This window comes from Oncorhynchus nerka, linkage group LG4, assembly GCF_034236695.1.
Source record: "Oncorhynchus nerka isolate Pitt River linkage group LG4, Oner_Uvic_2.0, whole genome shotgun sequence".
In the NCBI taxonomy this organism is placed as follows: Eukaryota; Metazoa; Chordata; class Actinopteri; order Salmoniformes; family Salmonidae; genus Oncorhynchus; species Oncorhynchus nerka.
The window spans coordinates 83,592,944-83,613,336 of record NC_088399.1 but is presented as its reverse complement, the minus strand read 5'-3'; the positions used below and the strand labels follow the sequence as shown (position 1 = coordinate 83,613,336).

At 40.9% G+C, this 20,393-nt stretch overlaps 3 protein-coding genes across 16 annotated transcripts in view; 2 read left to right on the top strand and 1 right to left on the bottom strand.

Annotated features, from left to right (window-relative positions):
• The first annotated feature begins 678 nt into the window (after window positions 1-678).
• Window positions 679-3,848, top strand: dlx6a (distal-less homeobox 6a). The gene is made up of 3 exons (XM_029658799.2): window positions 679-1,268; window positions 1,930-2,123; window positions 2,837-3,848. Exons 1-3 carry the CDS (start codon window positions 956-958, stop codon window positions 3,077-3,079), a joined length of 750 nt encoding a protein of 249 aa, XP_029514659.1. The 5' UTR covers window positions 679-955; the 3' UTR covers window positions 3,080-3,848.
• Window positions 3,849-6,974: 3,126 nt separating this feature from the next.
• On the bottom strand, window positions 6,975-9,705 carry dlx5a (distal-less homeobox 5a). The gene is made up of 3 exons (XM_029659211.2): window positions 9,095-9,705; window positions 8,469-8,653; window positions 6,975-8,173 (listed from the first exon to the last, which is right to left on the bottom strand). Exons 1-3 carry the CDS (start codon window positions 9,456-9,458, stop codon window positions 7,862-7,864), a joined length of 861 nt encoding a protein of 286 aa, XP_029515071.1. The 5' UTR covers window positions 9,459-9,705; the 3' UTR covers window positions 6,975-7,861.
• A 6,543-nt stretch (window positions 9,706-16,248) lies between these two features.
• Window positions 16,249-20,393, top strand: part of ago2 (argonaute RISC catalytic component 2) — a 30,110-nt gene continuing 25,965 nt past the window's right edge. For 11 of the 14 annotated variants that reach the window (XM_065017965.1, XM_065017964.1, XM_065017963.1 and 8 more), the window contains exons 1-4: window positions 16,249-16,731; window positions 18,007-18,049; window positions 18,779-18,979; window positions 19,105-19,225. In XM_065017965.1, the coding sequence (XP_064874037.1) occupies window positions 16,707-16,731; window positions 18,007-18,049; window positions 18,779-18,979; window positions 19,105-19,225 (390 nt within the window). In that variant the 5' untranslated portion in view covers window positions 16,249-16,706. Of the gene's footprint in view, window positions 16,732-18,006; window positions 18,055-18,778; window positions 18,980-19,104; window positions 19,226-20,393 lie in introns of all 14 variants that reach the window. The other 3 variants (XM_065017967.1, XM_065017966.1, XM_029658792.2) reach the window with 1 other exon arrangement.

Sequence of the window (20,393 nt, the reverse complement as noted above, 5' to 3'; positions counted from 1 at the left end):
CTGATTGCGACCATAATTGCTTTTTCATCACCATTTTGAAATAAATGAATCCCACACTATGAAGAAAACGCGTTGACAATGTTTTTTTAACGACAGGTTTTATGAAAGTAGAATTGGGAGATGTATTATTGCATTTGCATTGATAGTTTATATTGCAACAGAATTTGCCAAACCGCACTGTATAATTTGCATATATTTCCGACTGTAGGCTATCACGCATCTTATTTCAAAAGGGATAAATGATACTGTCAGTTTACCACGACATCCATCCTTCCTATCTGCAATACAGTGTTTTGGTCATCTTGTTGATTCGTCGCATGGAATTGTTCTTCGAATAACCTAATGATTACGACGGTATAGAAATGGTGTAAGTATATTTCCAGGGTGATGATATGGTGTGTTCAAATGATATTAGTTCGTTAGGCTAAATCAAATTGGTGTGGGATACGTTTTGCGTAATTTGGGGTTGAGAATTAATCCTAAAAGAAATTGACTATTCCAAAGGGCTGGCATAATTATTATACCTTGCGTTTGACTATATTCTCCGTAGGAATTATGAGGTTCTCCCACCATAGTTGTGGCTGTAGTGGGAGCTGGTAAGGTGGATTAACTCACACTGAAGAATAGTGAAGCACACAACTGATGACGTTGGGTTGAATGACCAATCGGAAGGCGTTGCCCTTTGGAGACAAACCATTTTACTTGTAGTGTCTGCATCAAGTCTGGAAGCAAGGATTCAATTTTAACAGAATCCACCTTAAATCTCTGCATTAACTTATGCCCAACTTGCGCCATACCAAGTAAGAATACCAGAGGATAAAAAAAATCGAAGTAACTGAGTAATTCGGGTCTTAATAGGACAATATCTGTTCGCTGAGGAGAGAGACAACAACACAGCGAGAGAATCCATTTGGACTTGAGAGAGGGGGCGAGTGCTCTCAAGGCAGAACATTTGATGATGACCATGACTACGATGGCTAACGGTCTGGAGGCTCAGGACTCGTCCAAGTCGGCTTTCATGGAGTTTGGTCAGCAGTCTCACTCACAACAGAGCTCTCCGTCGATGGCTGCCAGCCACTACCCGCTGCACTGTCTCCATTCCGGGTCGCACCCAGCTCACCATCAGCACGATAACTCTCCGTACTCCGGCAACAATTCTTACAACAGGTCGCTACCGTACTCCTACGTGAGCCACCCCCACCACAGCCCGTACCTGCCGTCCTACCACAATAACACCACTGGCGGTCAGACAAGGTTAGACGGCACAGGTAAGATGCTTTCCCATTCATTAAAAGAAATACGCTCAATATCGTTTTCATCGTGCAGCGATAACAAAGCAAGTGACATATATATTTTTCTAAAATCGGCCAAGTAAAAGATAAAGCACAATAAACGTCTAGCAGATGGTTGAATGGGAAACTAATTTCAAACTGTATCTGAAGGACAATTTATATGTTGCCTATTGTTTCTATATTATATTTAGTTCATGTTGTCTCTTTTTGTTATAGATCCTATTCTATGGCCATTCTTTGCACAGGGTATAATGATAATGACAAGCGAGGAATCCTCACGAATTATTCTAGGAATTAAACGGTCTATTCGCTTTGAAAGTTATAATTAACATTTAATTGGCATGTCATTACGAGCAATATCCTAAATATGACAGAAGATTCGATGATGATTACAATAATGGTGGACTGGATTAAGCGAATGTGAGACGTGAATATGTATTAGTGGTCTGAATTTAATAGAGAAGGCCTATCATTGGTTTTCTCATATATTTTCCCTATTAGATATTTAGACATTTAAATAGATTTGGAACTATTATATTCTATCAAATGAATTATACTAGGGGAATTATAAACTAGGCCTATTTGTTGTGGAATATGTTTGTCCTTAATGGACTAACATTGCCCTTTTTTGTTGCAGAGCAGCAGAAAACCACAGTGATTGAAAACGGAGAAATTCGTTTCAACGGGAAAGGCAAGAAGATTCGCAAACCTCGGACGATTTATTCTAGTTTGCAGCTTCAAGCTTTAAATCACCGTTTTCAGCAAACACAATACCTCGCCCTGCCAGAACGCGCTGAGCTGGCTGCTTCTCTCGGACTAACACAGACACAGGTAGGCCTATTCTCAAAACATGAATTATTATATCAAAGGGTATACATTATTATACTGTTGTTGGCGCTTTATTATCATGTATTATTATTATTTATTAGTGTTATTGGTAGGCCTATTAATATTGTGATTATTATTGTTATTACTACCCTATACGCTAAAATTGGTCTGGGTATTGTGTTTTTGTTGTTGACCAATTTAGGATTCCTTCATAATATTTACTTTTTTTAAACCTATCAAATCAAATCAAATACAAATATTTAGCAGATGTTATTGCAGGTGTAGCGAAATGCTTGTGTTCCTAGCTCCAACAGTGCAGTAATATCTAATAATTCACAACAATACACACAAATCTAAAAATAAAATAATGGAATTAACAAATACATACATTTTAGGACGAGCAATGTCGGAGTGGCATTGACTAAAATACAGTAGAATGGAATACAGTATATACATATGAAATAAGTAAAGTAATATGTCAACATTATTAAAATGACCAGTGATTACATGCCTATGTATATAGGGCAGCAGCATCTAAGGTGCAGGTTTGAATGTAGACCTGTTATGTATGTTATGTAGGCCTCCTAACTCATATTCAACATATCAGTTGGTCTATAAGCCTATTTATAAAAATGTTAATAGATGAATAAATACATTAATGTTATAATCGTTATTTGTCATCTGGTCTTCCCTTGCCTTCCTGCCATCTTGTGCAGGTAAAGATATGGTTCCAGAATAAAAGGTCAAAGTTCAAGAAGCTGCTGAAGGCAGGTGGCAACCCGCACGAGAGCGACCCTACTATGCCTGGTTCCATCGGCCTGTCTCCCCGCTCTCCAGCAATTCCTCCAATATGGGACGTGTCAGCGTCCAGCAAAGGGGTTAACATGGCGGCCAACGGCTACATGCCCGGGTATTCTCACTGGTACTCCTCCCCACATCAAGAGACAATGCAGAGATAGACTGCGTAAAGGGCGGGAAGGCCCAAGGTCTGACTCAAGACGTTCGAACCTTCATAGTTTTACCTGCACAATTGATTTCCGTCAGCCTCGAGACAAAAGGGGTGTCCCGTTCGAACAGAGAGATTCATTGGAGACAGGGTCGGCTGCTTTTGATGGATACTTGAGGGCAAAGACTGTGATATGACACACCCTAAAGGAACGAAGCGTATTAATTTACCAATGACTGTTCAGTGGGATTGCCTTTGTTGCTTTCATTCATGTCAACATTTGACTGTCAATATACCAAAAATATCACTGACATTCAGCCCGTCACTTGGGCACAGAATGGACAACACTCACGCGTTTTTTGAGGGTTGAACATGATGCCATGATATATTGTTGAAATCTTAACTGCTCTTTGACTGTGTTTTTTTTTCATGCAAAACAAAGCAATCTGTCTGTCTGTAAATATATTCTTCGATTTTAGTTGTACATCCACTTTTATGTTTTGTCTTTCATAAATGGATTAATCCATGACTTAAAACAAAGTATCGTGTTTTGTACTGCAATATGAAGATGGTTGATATATGTAAAAATGACTGATGAATCGTTCCTTGTCAAGATGTCATGTGGACGTTCTAAAATGTAGGTCCCATATGGTTTTTCATGAAAAAGTTACAGGCTATTCGTCATAACATTATGTTTCCTCTTTATAAAATAGACATTGTCAATGCACTGCAAACGAACAAAATTGTCAATATATATTAAACAACACCAGAGGAAATGAACTTACCCTGCTCCCCTCTCTCAATTTATCACGAAAAAGATGGTAGCTCCTTGTCCTGTTAATCTTGTCATTTTCTGCCTCAATTATTAGAAGTATTGACACAATGTTTTTCTCCTCTCTGCCCGTCCTAAAGCAAGACGCTAAATGCCAAGCTCCACGGGATCGATCTTGAACAAAGCATCCAGCTGCAGTCCCGTTCAATATGAAGGAGATATTTGGGACAATTTATGGGTTTTATCCAAGTGAGGCTTTTTTCCATTCTCATAAATGCAGGCATAATTAGGGTAATTTTTGATGTAGCCCGCTGATTACAGCGTTTTTACCGTCAAAGATAATTACCTGTAATTTTCTACCACTTTTAATACTAAAAGGCATCTTTATTTGGATTTGAGGTAGCACAGACGGAACAAAAGAGGGAAATTATTCGGTTATTCATATACAAATTGCTGAGAGTAGTGAACAGTTGGGATATTATCAGAAATTACAATGTAAAAATAAAAGAGAAAGTGTCTGCAGCTGTCAAGTCGTGAATGCCCCACTGGTACAGTATACCTGCATGGGCTCCATTTGACCAAAACAGGCCCTATCACGACTATATCTATAGGCCTATATTTGTATATATAGTTATTCCCCAAACCCCCGTAAATAACGTTTCGCGTAATAACTTTCCTATATTGTCCGAGAGTAACTCGTAAAGCACAAAGTGTGCGGTGTGGTCTATTCACACTCGAAGGACTTGGGCAAATAAGCCGATATCGTCATAAAAACGGAATTTTAAATAGTTATAGTTGCAATAGCCAGAATGCTATTTCTCATTGGTGGAGGCATCCAAGTTGTGAAAAGACCCAAACAATGCAAATGTTTCAAATTATTTCATGTAATTGATTCAAATGAACAAAAATAGATATAGCGACTTGATGAGACAGGGAGAGGGAACAGAAGAGAACAAATGAAAACACGAGGACAAGAGCTCTTGGGAGGCCACGATGAATTGAATATTTACATCGAGAGAGATGGAGAGAGAGAGATATGGTAAGGGAGGGAGATGTCAACACTCCCAGATCTTTGTGGTTTTCCGGCTAAAATAGATTGATGCAGTATGTTAGTCTGCTGTAGGTTAGGAGACAGACCATATATCCAGGGTATATTATAACTGCCGGATATCACTATAGGTTTCAGGCTATCCCTAGTATTTTATCAGTTTGGCGTCATGATTGCAATTGATTCTAAAATCCGAATTGGCAAAGGTGGTCTTTAGAAATAAATAAATGTGTCCCGTCGGACAAATAAAAACACCTGACAAATAGATAGGGTAGAATAAAAAGGCAATTTAGGCTGCTAGTATAGGCTAGTGTTGAATGCATGCTGCTATATATCACATAACTTCACAAAGCCTAGTAAAACACAATCAATAGTGTCACCTAAAATAAGGTAGGTTATAACATTCTTAAACAAAAGTGTGTAACAATCCTTCATAGGGATTCATAGAGCGCAACGACCTAGCTAGGCTACTGAGGTAGCTTCATCATGATAAATAAAAAAAATATAGCCTTACCTTCAAACGATTCTTTAGCCTACAATAGTGTTAGCAATGATCAACAAGCTTGGGCTTCGAATGGGAACACTGTCTCCGACAGAACACGGTTCTACTGCTCGTGGTTGAGTAAGCACATCCAGGTGTGAAAGTGTATTTACACCGCGGTACCTCTTATATATTGCCTGCAAAATTAGCTGTTATTACTGTCACTGTTTAGTGATGGTGAGCTAGAAAAAAGCCTTCTGCAATCAAGAAGCAAGCGCATCTTTGCAAATTATAGGTAATTGTCAATGTCCAGATTATGATAATGGCGGCCTAATCCTGGAGTATAATTATTGTTGAGTGTTATAGTTGAAGCTAGTAAAGCTAACTGTCATTATTTAGACTCGATTTGCAAGGGAACTGGCTGAGTGGAAAATGTTCAGTTGGAATTTAACGGGGCTCTCGATATAATGGCGTGTGTGTGTGCGTGTGCGTGTGTGCCTGTACGTGTGTGTTGGGGGACGGGTGTGGAGGGAGAATAAACAGTAATATGAAAATCAAACGTAGATTTCTCGAGTAGCCTACTGGCAATGTAATTACGGAAGCACGTGACATGTAGAAATTAGGTTGATATAAACCACGTTCATGTTTTGGATTAGCGTTCAGCAAACCGTTTATTTTTTGCACAATTATTTCAGCTGAACATGTCCAAGTGCATCGCTTGCTTGCTAAGGCTATATTCAGCCAGGACAGTCAGGCCCTTGGGAAAACCAGAGAGATGAGACGAGTATTCAGTTATATGCACAACCATGTCAACATTGGTGGATTATGGATTGTGAATCCTTAGGTCAGACGCTTAACAACATTATCATGTGTCCAGGCTATCTTAAACTGGTGTTAAACGTGTCCTCTCCCTGTGTGTGTGTGTGTGTGTGTGTGTGTGTGTGTGTGTGTGTGTGTGTGTGTGTGTGTGTGTGTGTGTGTGTGTGTGTTGTAGTGTGATTGTTTCTTGGTTGATTCGCTTAAATAGGCTATTGATGCATAATGATAACATGCTTTTTGTAAAGTCTGGAACAAGATGTTCGCTTCAGTGCAGTAGGCCTATTTGTTTAGTGGTTTGCAGTGGCAACACTGGTAGTAGGCCTAATGATATGTTCAAATGCTGAAGATTTTATTTTACCCGGAACGTCTGACGGAGGTGGGCTGTGGCCGCGGGAGTGGCAGAGCTCTGGAGCCGATCTGCCCCCACAGGAATGCGGATTGTCTCAGATCTACTGCCGCCCCTTCGCCTCCTCTCTGCCATTCAAAGCAGCTAATTGTAGGGGACACAAAGAGAGCACTGCTGCAGACTGTCTGCCAGACCGACACCCATATTCTTTGGGGAAGTTCAAAATCCAGATGCAACTCAAAACACAAGACTGAAATGTGCTTCACTGTAACACGATTGAATGAATAATAATAGCCTAATAATAATACGTCCTAATCTATTTGATTGGTTTGTCTTAACATAAACCTAAAACTAGAATTAACCTGGAAGAAAATAGAATCAATGTTGTGTGTATCTTCACAACATTTCATTGTTTGGTTTACACGAACAACAAGAAAAAACTAAATTATATGTTTTCTTATGACCGTTTAATAGAGTTAACAATATAATGCCATTCCTTGGGTATTTGTCTTTCAGAAATAAATATTTCAAAGCGATGAATATGATATGATACCTGCAAGCAATCCATCCAAATTCAATTGTAATTCAAAACACTTCCTTCAAAAATGTTAATTATTATACACTCAATGATGCTTCTCTCTTCGATATAGCTTCTGTTTAGTCGGTTATGGATCCGCTGAAAACTATTTACTATGGGCATTATAAGCACACAACCATAAAACAGGTTGTAGTTTTCAAATGAATAACTTGACATGACACGAAATAAATCTAGCCTAACCTTTTGAGATACCTGAAGGTAACTCCCCCTGAGAATTCCGTGGTTGTTGAAAATGAAACTGTTTAGCCCAAGGTCATTAGACCCATCTCATTGTTGATAGATGTGTGGCCAAATTATTATTTAAAGTGAATCACTACTTTGCACCACTGACCAAATATGGGCACACAGGCAGTCCAGGCAATTAAACTCGAGTTTGAGTTGTACATGGATGTAAAGTGTCTCACAGAAAGTAGGCTTATATTGTTATGTTATGGAGTCCTTCAGTGCGAATAGCCTATCTGGGCCTACATGCTATATCAGTAATTATGAGGGATTTGTGGGTATCAGCAAAACAATTGCCTTAAAGTGGTAATTCAGGAGGGCGCCATTGAAAGTGTCTGGGTTCCATTGTCCATTTAAAACGTTTAATTAGTCTTCCAAAATGCAATAAATTACATGCACACATTTACACATTATACACGTTCTTCTATGACTGTCATCAATACATTGCATATTCCTCTGAATCTTTTAAACACGAGTCCCATACAATGAAATATTTGTTGAACTGGGTTTCAGTATAACGTCCCCGATTCGAGAACCAAAGAGTGCTGTATCGAGTTGGGGGTCTGGAGGTGAGAATTCATGGCACCAGCCGCGGAGTACCAAGAGGCGGAGTTTTCCAAAAAGGTTGATGCCGCCGAGTTGTTGTTCTGTGCCTGGTGGCTGTGAGGCCTGGACGGGCCCTGCGTGTCCCAGACGGCGGGTGAATGAGGAGAGTTGCAAGCCATGGGATCGCTGGAGCTCGGGCTGTGTTCCGGTGGGAGTTCGCCATTCTTCATGATTTTCTTCAGTTTCGACCTTTTGTTCTGGAACCATATTTTCACCTGGGGATGGATGAGAATTATGTTAAAACAAGTTCATAAATAAAAGCATATTAAAACCCACAAATTCCATAATACTAAAGTATTCATATGATGTAAGCATTGGAGCGATGTGTTTTCGTTAATTACGCACACATTACGCATGAAATGTATATTGTAAACGTAATGCAATTTTGAACGGACAATTCCAGTGAAGGATAACAACATAGAACAAGTGATAATTTTGATTTAAAAAAATAAACAAAATATAATGCAACTTTGAACAGACAATAAAGTTGAATAATAGTAAGCTATTTACCTGCGTTTGCGTGAGTCCCAACGAAGCGGCAAGCTCTGCTCTCTCAGGCAGCGCGAGGTACTGTGTGTTCTGAAATCTCCGCTGCAGGGCGGCGAGCTGAAAACTGGAGTAGATTGTTCTTGGTTTTCTAATTTTCTTGGGCTTTCCGTTTACCATCCTCACTTCAGGTTCTGCTACCTCTTTTTCTGAAAGAAAGAAAGAAATGACTTTATATGTGGTGTATAAACGAACTCAGTATAAAGTATTTACATAATGCAGTCATATTTCCTGGTTATACCATCTATTTCAGAGAGATCAAATCAAAAGGACATCCCGTGGACAAATGTCTCTTAGGGAGGGCTCTCTGTCGATTTATAGACAAGTAGATTGAAGCAAATGCGTATAGCAAATAGTCTAACCGGTAAAGGAAAAGTTTGTCATTTTTACAGAATTACTTTTCAGAAAAATGTGTGCCCCTTTACCGAATTTAATTTCAAAAATTTTACCATGATGGAAAATATCTTTGCTTTGAAATAGGCTATTCGCATGTAAAAAATAGTGCGAGAGTTCGAACAAAGCACACACTTGATTAAATAATAACAACAATAATAACAACAACAACAAGAATAATAATGTAGGCTAATTACCTTGCGGACTTAATGGTTGTGGTTGTACTCTGCTATAAGTTCCAGCATATTGGTGGTAAGCAGAGGCTGTGTATGCGCTGTAGTCTGGGTATGTTTTTGCAGGGTAATTTCCCGCAGATCCGTTTACGCCGTGGTACTGGTACTGATAGGCATTGAGCGGTTTCCCATACGAGGTGGAGTTAGGCGAACAATAGCCATGGTGCACTGCTCCAGCAGGGCTGTAGTAGCCAGAATCCGTGGCCGTAGACTCGGGTAGCGTAGGAGATTCCTGAGACGGGTGATGCATGGTGGTGGAAAGCTGAAAGGGGTTCTGGAAGTCGGCAGGTTTGATACTCGGAATCCTTCGGTCGAATACTCCAGTCATAGTTCGAAGCAGCAACGTTAAAGGGAAGTCTGTTTCCACTGAGACGTCTGAAGACTGAGTGAAGACTACACTTGCATTGTGTGATGTGTGCTTTCGCCGACGGGCTCTCTCGAACTGCTGCCAGCTCCACAGCAAAGACCTGGTTAAATCCTAAATTGCGCTCTTACGCACTGCAGGGAGGATCTGGTTCCATTGGCCAAGGCGCGCAGGCAGCATACACCCCAACTCGCTCGACCAGTTTGCCATAGGCGATATACGACTCAAGCTATACTTTGTTGTGTTTTTACTATCAATCAAAATGGGCAATTAAACTGTGTGTCATGTCATCGGTGGACAATTTAACCTCTTAAATTACAGTTTTCAAAACGTCCACATGGATATATTTGTCTATCATGAGCTTCAGTATTAAAACATTACGATTTTTGGTTGTATTATCTGCCTTTGACAAACGAAACAAAATAAAGAAATGACTACAGTATTTATCTTAATGTTGATTGGACTTAATGCACATTCAGAAATGAAACTGTTTCGATTGCCTCCAAATAAAATGGAGGTAATGCAACGAAAATATCAAACTAGATTTCTGTTTTACTAGCATATTTATAAATAAATAACCAGTCACTCACATGTGCCATAAAACAAAGTGTTTTGTTTGTTTTTACTCCATATTGTGAGTCGACAGGCCTATATGTCCAATGTATAAAATATATCTCTTCAGAAGAGTCCTTAGATCATTCATTTGTAGGCCTATGTTCATTTTAAAATTACAGCAAGGTCTACATCATAACGATTAACATTTCTGCATCAAATTCATTATTAGACACGTCTCTTACCACGGTGAAACTCTATGGAAAGTACTTTATTAAACTCGATGATTTGTTCGTCAACAACAGGCACGTTAAACCTCACCAAAACGCATTGAAACAATACAACATGCATTTACTTAATAAAACGACTAAGCTCTGTAGGGTTTGTGGATGGTGCACGCACCTGAACAACGCGCGTATTGTGGTAAAATGGCGCCGCTCTGTGGTGAATTCCCTTGATGCTTGCAGTAGAATCAGCACCGCCACACGCAACAAGACATTCATTCCTATCATTGTGGGGCCGGGTATAATTTGTAGCCGGATACTTAAAGTGTAGGTAGGCTATTGTTAAGTAATCAATCAATCCAAAATAATGAAGGTTTATTTAATTGTTATAGGTCTATTCATTGGATACCTATAGGCCTATATTACCACGAGGTATAGTCTAACGATTTAATTATTTTGTGCATATTACCTAAGAAGTGAATGGGATGAGTCCTCTGAACAGACTAGAATAACTTTTGTGAGAAACAGAAATGCATCTATCTCTACCCCAACAAATACACACACACTTGGAGAGGCACAGGGTTAGCCACCAGGTAGCAGCACTCCTGGATCGAGAGCAGTTTTTAGGGGTAATGTGACTTGCTCAAGGGCACAATGGCAGGAGATGGTTCCCAGGATCGGACACAGCAGCCCTCAGCAGTTCCGAGTTTGTCCACAACTTTCTGGATACTGGTCTGCCTCTCTAACCTCTGGCCACATCTTTCCGGATACTGGTCTGCCTCTCTAACCTCTGGCCACATCTTTCCGGATACTGGTCTGCCTCTCTAACCTCTGGCCACATCTTTCCGGATACTGGTCTGCCTCTCTAACCTCTGGCCACATCTTTCCGGATACTGGTCTGCCTCTCTAACCTCTGGCCACATCTTTCCGGATACTGGTCTGCCTCTCTAACCTCTGGCCACATCTTTCCGGATACTGGTCTGCCTCTCTAACCTCTGGCCACATCTTTCCGGATACTGGTCTGCCTCTCTAACCTCTGGCCACATCTTTCCGGATACTGGTCTGCCTCTCTAACCTCTGGCCACATCTTTCCGGATACTGGTCTGCCTCTCTAAACTCTGGCCACTTCTTTCCTGTTTCAGGTCGACCTACAAGCGGAATTCAAGTGGAAGTACATTTTTAATAGGGAGTTGGCTGGGTCCATAAACTCAGTATAGCATGTTAGTCGAACCAAAATCTGGGCAGAGGAGGGGAAAGATACAACCTACTTTACCTACTGAATCTACTGTACCGACCTACTGTATCTAACTACTTTAGCAACCTACTGTATCTACCACACCTACTGTACTGACTTCACCTACTGTACCTACTGTATCTACTGTACCTTCCTACTTTATCTACCTAATGTGTCTACTGTACCTACTACATCTACTGTATCTATTGTACCTACTTTCACCTACTGTATCTACCTACGTTAGCATCCTACTGTACCTACTGTATCTACTGTACGTACTACATCTACTGTATCTACCTCCCCTACTGTACCGACTGTATCTACTTCACCTACTGTATCTACTGCTTCTACTGTACCTACTGTATCTACCTACATTCCCTACCCTACCTCCTTAAACTACTGTACCTACTGTAGCTAATGTATCTACCTAATGTACCTACTGTATCTATCTACTGTACCTACTGTATCTACCCACTGTACCTACCAATTGTATCTACCTACTGTACCTACCCACCCTACCTACTGCATCTACTTCACCTACTATCTACTTACTGTACCTACTGTATCACCTATTGCATATCCTGTACCAAATGTATCTACCTACTTCCCCTACTGTGCCTACTTAACCTACTGTACCTAGTGTACCGGCTGTACCTACTTACTGAACCTATTGTATCTACCTACTGTATCTATCTACTATCTACTGTATCTACTTCACCAACAGTATCTACCAACTGTAGTTACTATATCTACCTACTGTTCCTACTGTATCTACCTACCTCCCCTACTGTAGCTACTGTACCTGCTGTATCTACTTCCCCCCTACTGTATCTACCTACTTTACCTACTGTATTTACCTACTGCATCTACTTCACCAACAGTATCTACCAACTGTACCTACTGCACCTTCCTACTGTAATAATGTACCTACTGTATCTACCTACTTCCCCTACTGTATCTACTGTACCTACTGACTTCCCCTACTGTACCTATTTTAGCTACTGTATCTACTTACCCCCCTACTGTACCTACTGTACCTGCTGCACCTCCCCTACTGTACCTACTGTATCTACCTACTTCCCCTACTGTAGTTACTGTATCTACTGTACCTACTGACCTCCCCTACTGTACCTATTTTAGCTACTGTATCTGCTTACCCCCCTACTGTACCTACTGTTACTACCTACTTCCCCTACTGTATCAACAGTACCTACCTACTGTATATATACTGTACCTACTGTATCTACATACTGTATATATCTACTGTACCTACTGTATGTACCTATGTCCCTTACTGTACTGTACATACTTATCCTACTTTACCCACTGTTCCTACCAACTGTATCTACTATACCTACTGTCTCTACATACTGTACCTACTGTATGTACCTATGTCCCTTACTGTACTGTACATACTTATCCTACTTTACCCACTGTACCTACCAACTGTATCTACTATACCTACTGTATCTACATACTGTACCCACTGTACCTACCTACTGTATCTACCTACTTCCCCTACTGTATCTACTGTACCTACTGTATATATCTAATGTGCCTACTGTACCTACTGTATCTACTTACTTCCCCTACTGTATTTACTGTATCTACTGTATTTACTTACTTCCCCTACTGTATCTACATACTGTACCCACTGTACCTACCTACTGTATCTACTGTACCTACTGTATATATCTAATGTACCTACTGTATCTACTCTCCCCTACTGTACCTACTGTATCTACTTACCCCCTACTGTATCTACCTCCCCCTACTGTACCTACTGTATCTACTTACCCCCCTACTGTATCTACTTTCCCCTACTGTACCTACTGTATCTACTTACCCCCCTACTGTATCTACCTCCCCCTACTGTACCTCCTGTATCTACCTACTGCCCCTACTGTACTTACTGTATCTACCTACTGTATATACTGTACCCACTGTATCTAAATACTGTATATACCTACTGCCCTACTGTACCTACTGTATGTACCTATCTCCCCCTACTGTACTGTACAGTTGTGGCCAAAAGCTTTGAGAATGACACAAATATAAATTTTCACAAAGTCTTCTGCCTCAGTGTCGTTAAATATTTTTGTCAGATGTTACTATGGAATACTGAAGTGTAATTACAAGCATTTCATGAGTGTCAAAGGCTTTTATTGACAATTACATGAAGTTGATGCAAAGAGTCTATATTTGCAGTGTTGACCCTTCTTTTTCAAGACCTCTGCAATCCGCCCTGTCATGCTGTCAATTAACTTCTGGGCCACATCTTGACTGATGGCAGCCCATTCTTGCATAATCAATGCTTGGAGTTTGTCAGAATTTGTGGGTTTTTGTTTGTCCACCCGCCTATTGAGGATTGACCACATTTTCTCAATGGGATTAAGGTCTGGGGAGTTTCCTGGCCATGGACCCAAAATATCGATGTTTTGTTCCCCGAGCCACTTAGTTATCACTTTTGACTTATGGCAAGGTGCTCCATCATGCTGGAAAAGGCATTGTTCGTCACCAAACTGTTCCTGGATGGTTGGGAAAAGTTGCTCTCGGAGGATGTGTTGGTACCATTCTTTATTCATGGCTGTGTTCTTAGGAAACATTGTGAGTGAGCCCACTCTCTTGGCTGAGAAGCAACCCCACACATGAATGGTCTCAGGATGCTTTACTGTTGGCATGACACAGGACTGACGGTAGCGCTCACCTTGTCTTCTCCGGACAAGCTTTTTTCCGGATGCCCCAAACAATCGGAAAGGGGATTCATCAGAGAAAATGACTTTACCCCAGTCCTCAGCAGTCCAATCCTGTACCTTTTGCAAATATCAGTCTGTCCCTGATGTTTTTCCTGGAGAGAAGTGGCATCTTTGCTGCCCTTCTTGACAACAGGCCATCCTCCAAAAGTCTTCGCCTCACTGTGCGTGCAGATGCACTCACACCTGCCTGCTGCCAATCCTGAGCAAGCTCTGTACTGGTGGTGCCCCGATCCAGCAGCTGAATCAACTTTAGGAGATGGTCCTGGCGATTGCTGGACTTTCTAGGGCGCCCTGATTCCTTCTTCACAACAATTGAACCGCTCTCCTTGAAGTTCTTGATGATCCGATAAATGGTTGATTTAGGTGCAATCTTACTGGCAGCAATATCCTTGCCTGTGAAGCCCTTTTTGTGCAAAGCAATGATGATGGCAAGTGTTTCCTTGCAGGTAACCATGGTTGACAGAGGAAGAACAATGATTCAAATCACCACCCTCCTTTTGAAGCTTCCAGTCTGTTATTCGAACTCAATCAGCATGACAGAGTGATCTCCAGCCTTGTCCTAGTCAAGACTCACACGTGTTAACGAGAGAATCACTGACATGATGTCAGCTCGTCCTTTTGTGGCAGGGCTGAAATGCAGTGGAAATGTTTTTTTGGGATTCAATTGCATGGCAAAGAGGTACTTTGCAAATAATTGCAATTAACCTGATCACTCTTCATAACATTCTGGAGTATATGCAAATTGCCATCATACAAACTGAGGCAGCAGACTTTGTGAAAATGAATATTTGTGTAATTCTCAAAACTTTTGGCCACGACTGTACATACTTCTATTACTGTACCTGCTGTGGCTACCTACTGTAATAATGTACCTGCTGTACCTACTGTATTTATCTACTGTACCTATTGTATCTACCTACTTCATTTATTTACTACACCTACTGTCTCTACCCACTGTAACAACCTACTGTATCTATATACTGTACCTACCTACTTCCCCTACTGTACCTACCTAACGGCCTGGCTGCCTTGCCTACCTGCCTTACCTACCTTCCTACCTTGCATACCTAGCCTGCCTTCCTTGTCTACCTACCTGCCTTGCCGACCTGTGTGTACAGTAGGCCAGCCTACTAGCTACAAACATCAATACAAAATCATCCATCCAATATGAATAATTCATGTATCAAAACCTCTTAAGGATCTTCCCCCTTTTTCCCCCAATTTTCGACTAAAATGACATACCCAAGTCTAACTGCCTGTAGCTCAGGCCCTGAAGCAAGGATATGCATATTCTTGGTACCATTTTAAAGGAAACACTTTGAAGTTTGTGGAAATGTGAAAGGAATATAGGAGAATATAACGCATTAGATCTGGAAAAAGGTAATACAAAGAAAAAATCAACTGTTTACATTTTCTTTTGTCCCATCATCTTTGAGAAAGGCCATAATGTATTATTCCAGTGCAGTTACAATTTAGATTTTGGCCACTGGATGGCAGCAGTGTATGTGCAAAGTTTTAGACTGATACAATGAACTATTGTATTTCTGTTCAAACTTTTCTATCAAGACTGCCCAAATGTGCCTAATTTGTTTATTAATAACTTTTCATGTTCAAAACTGTGCACTTTCCTCAAACAAGAGCATGGTATTCTTTCACTGTAATAGCTACTGTAAATTTGACAGTGCAGTTAGATTAACAAGAATTTAAGATTTCTGCCAAAATCTGATCTAAGTACTGTACTGGGAAATGTTCTTGTTACTTACAACCAAATGCTAATCGCATTAGCCTATGTTAGCTCAACCGTCCCGCAGGGGACCAACTCCCGAATAAGTTTTTTAAACTAAATGGCAGCCATTCGGTGATTGTGGATCTTCATGGTAGTTTGCAGGTTTTTTGTATAATGTACGAGATTGGTTCATCAGTGATCTTTTTTTTCCAAATACAACATACCCGGAAATGACAGCTGTTTCTTCTTCCTGTGAATGGAATTCGCCAGTGGTCAAATTGAGTAAAAGAAATGTACATTTGGTTGATAACGTTACAACTCATTTGTTGTCGCACGGTGTTAACATGGCTTGAATTAAATACATTTAATGCATTTTGGTTGATCCATCTTCCCCTGGATTTCGACAAGTTGTAAAATAAAGACGGCCTTGGAAAGAGCGCGCGCGGATAATTGCGGGCTGTGCGTGTGACATCACACATATCCATTACTAGCTCTTCTCTGCATTGATCGGGTTTGTATTTAGGGGGATGGGGCCGTGCAGAGGATGATAGAGCTCTCATGGTGTTGTACTTTACTTCTTGGCTAAATCCTTCCACTTCCTAACCGAGCCACCCACATTGTTTTATATATAGTACTAATTCACGTATGTATTTTGGCGACGTTTGACCTGAGAAAAGTGGAGTATCCGTACGACCACGGTGCACGCTGAAAAACTACAAAATGTATTCTAGTGGAGCTGCTGGAGGTAAATTGTGCATTGCTAGTTAGCAAGACGGCTAACTATAAGGGTGCTGATTTGTATGTCGTTGGTATCTTCAATCATTTGCATGATGGTTTGTTTTCATTTTGTAACATTGTTCGCCAACCTCAATATAATTTCAGAATAACATTTCGTCCTAGTTAGCTAGATCTTGTTAGCAATCATTGCCACCGTTTTCCCGGCCTGGTGTTACTGTAGCTTTTAGCTATGCACGTTGACCTGGCTAATGATAGCTGGAAGTCGATTAACTTGTTGTTCAAGTCCAATCCTAAAGTAAGATTAATTTGGGCAAATTAGCGAACAATTACTTTGAACAAGTTCTAGAAAGAATTCGACCATCAAATAGTTGGTATTAAGTAGCCATCTTGCTAGCTAACGTTAGCTAGCTCAGATGAACACATTGTTTGCTAGCTAGCTAGGTTAGTCATCTTCCCTTAGCCAACCGCGGCTTGTTAGCCTTTTCAAATGTTAGCTAGCTAGCTAGCTGGTTTGCATGCTGACCAGCTAACACTATTTAGCTACTTTTTAGTCATTGCTTCTTGTGACTAGTTATATTTTCGAGGCTGTTTGAAAAAAAGTTATTCTCTATCCTCTTGTTTAACTAGTTAACGTTACTATTATGGGGACCAGTCAACTTGCTATGAATTGAGCAAACATCGTTAATTTAGTTATGCATACTTTGCTAAGTTATTGTTAGTGAGTTGAAATTGGTAATGAGTTGAAACTAGCTATTAGTGAGTTGAAACTAGCTAATAGATTATCCTAGTAGTAGCATATTGTTCATTCATCCTAGGTTTTTCAAAGTGGAGCAAGTTTGGGTGAATTTAAAATTGGCTAGAAAATAAAATTGCACCACTGATATGCCTGTTGACTAACACTTTTTTTTGTTTGATTATGTCCTACCCTCCACTTATTGAGAATGATAGTGACAAGTTTCAAGAAGATGAGGAGTGGCCAGACTTCCAGATTGCTTGTGTGTGCTTGTTGATAAGGGAGCAGAAAAATCGCCCAGCAGTTGTAGCTACATGACCCTGTTCTAAGGCTGATAAGAGGGCAAGGCATTTAGAAATAGTTGGCTAACTATGCAGGAATAAAGTATAGGGAATAAAAATTTACATGAAGAATGACGTGACATGGTTTCCTTTGGGCATTTTCAAAAGGAGTAATATCTAAGAATATTACAAAACATTTTGATCCATTCAGCCTTCATTTGACTCATTGTGGGACATGTCAATTGACCACCCTTTTCTTCTTCTCTAGCTGCTGAGATGCTTGAACCACCTCACTCCTCGGGGTCAATTGGCTCTGGTAAGCTTCTTTCACACCAGTATAAGTCTAACACTATGTATGTACCGCCAGCCCACTATACCCCATAGCATACATTTTGTTTTCTCCTGTCCCACGGACCGCTGTAATTTTAAATGTCAAATACGGCAAGTATAATTTTAGGAATCAATTGGATGAAAAGTGTTTACCAGCGAGAAAGACTTTCCTGGTATTTTTCCCTGCCACATTAACAATGTCTTAATCATGCGTTAAGACTCACAAGGACATTCCACTTGTTCTCTTCAGTGACTTATTGGACATGACAGTTTGTACTGTATAGCTAGCTAGTGTGCATTGTTAAAGTCAAAAGGGAGTTATGGGGATTCAAAGAGCTGGAGAACAGAGATAAGATGTCAAAAGGGAGTATGTTCAGACATGTTCCTCCATGACCTCAAGGCCCCAGACCAAAGATGCCTGTTCGCAGAACGAACAGTCAAACTCGGCCAGGGCTCACCAACCAAATAGGTCAAGCATGGCAGCAAAATGTATTGAGCATCTAATCACATTCTAGAAAATAATATTTCACTTTCAAGTGTGAAAGAACAATCTTGTGAGTTACCCTAATATAGCCTGGTCCCAGGTCTGTTTGTTGTCTTTCCAACCCATGATCATAGGAGTTGGTAAAACTTCTCAAAGTTCTGGGACCAGGCTAAACAACCTGTTTTGTATGTGCAGTTATTAACTTGTTTCTTTGTTTGCTTCCTACCCCTGACCCCTCTGATCCAGATCCCCCGTCTCCCCCAGTGCCAGAGTATGTGTTCAAACCCCCCTCGCGGCCAGACTTTGGCACCATGGGCAGGACAATCAAACTGCAGGCCAACTTCTTTGAGATGGAGATCCCCAAACTGGAGGTCTACCACTACGACATTGACATCAAGCCAGAGAAATGCCCCAGAAGGGTCAACCGGTATGGAGCCGTTTTAATTGGTTTACAGGCTTTCACCTGAGCGAAATAACTAGTAGGCTATTGTCTAGTTAATGACGTTTTGTACTGTATTGATAAAGTCTAACACGCTCCATTTGTGTTCTCAGGGAAATTGTGGAGCACATGGTACAGCACTTTAAAACGCAGATCTTTGGGGATCGAAAGCCAGTGTATGACGGGAGGAAGAATCTCTACACAGCCACGCCCTTACCTATAGGCAGGGAAAAAGTAAGTCTCCCCGTCTGACCAGAGGTGTCTTTTATGTGAATGCCCCTATGTTTTGGGACAGCTGTAATTTCACGCAATGTGATATTATGTACACTCAGTGGCCAGTTTATTAGGCACACCTATCTAGTACTGTGTCACAACCCCTTTTGCCTCCAGAACAGCACAAATTCTTCGGGGCATGGAAACCATTCCCCACACATTACACCACCAACCTGTACCATTGACACCAGGCAGGATGGGGCCATGGATTCATGCTGCTTATGCCAAATCCTGACTCTGCCATCAGCATAATGTAACAGGAATCGGGATTCATCGGATCAGGCAATGTTTATTCACTCAATTGTCCAGTGTTGGCTATCGCGTGCCAACTGGAGCCACTTCTCCTTGTTTTTAACTGATAGGAGTAGAACCCGGTGTGGTTGTCTGCTGCAATAGCCCATCCATGACAAGGACCGACGAGTTGTGTGCTTTGAGATGTGGCCCGCCTGTATGATTCTTGCCATTCTTCAACCTCTCATCAGTTAGCTGTTTGCGCCCACAGGACTGCTGCTGACTGGATGGTTTTTTGTTTGTCGCACCACTATCGTGCGCAAAAAGGGGGCCGACCAGCTTCTGCGACCCGAACTGGCGTACCTGGTACCAATGATCATACCACGCTCAGTCTCTTAGGTCACTCGATTTGCCCATTCTAACGTTTAATCGTACAGTAAAAGGATGCCTGTTTGCTGGCTTTATATAGCAAGCCACGGCCACGTGACTTGTCTGTAGAAGCGAACCGTTTTCGTGAACTTGGTGGTGTACCTAAATAAACAGGCCTCTGAGTGTAAATTACATCCATAATATTGGTTTCCATCTTGTGTATAGACTACTTTTCACACATCTTGGGGTATACAGTAACGTCAAAGTATTTGCCCCCTTCCTGATGTTCTCTATTTTTGATACTGAATGTTATCAGATCTTCAACTGAAACCTAAATATCAGATAAAGGGAATCTGAGTGAACAAATAACACAATTACATGTTTATTTCATAAATAAAGTTATGCAACACGCAATGCCCCGGTGTAAAAAACAAATGGCCCCCTTACACTCAATAACTGGTTGTGCAACCTTTAGTTGCAATGACTCCAACCAAATGCTTCCTGTAGTTGTTAATCAGTTTCTCACATC

Bases quoted from the DNA above. Each gene is read 5' to 3' on its own strand.
- dlx5a (XM_029659211.2), bottom strand. From the start codon at position 9,458: ATGACTGGAGTATTCGACCGAAGGATTCCGAGTATCAAACCTGCCGAC. The intron at 8,654-9,094 runs GTAATTAGCCTA...TCTTTCTTTCAG, and splicing joins ACAACCATTAAGTCCGCAAG to AAAAAGAGGTAGCAGAACCT. The intron at 8,174-8,468 runs GTAAATAGCTTA...ATCCATCCCCAG, and splicing joins TGGGACTCACGCAAACGCAG to GTGAAAATATGGTTCCAGAA.
- dlx6a (XM_029658799.2), top strand. From the start codon at position 956: ATGATGACCATGACTACGATGGCTAACGGTCTGGAGGCTCAGGACTCG. The intron at 1,269-1,929 runs GTAAGATGCTTT...TTTTTGTTGCAG, and splicing joins GACAAGGTTAGACGGCACAG to AGCAGCAGAAAACCACAGTG. The intron at 2,124-2,836 runs GTAGGCCTATTC...CATCTTGTGCAG, and splicing joins TCGGACTAACACAGACACAG to GTAAAGATATGGTTCCAGAA.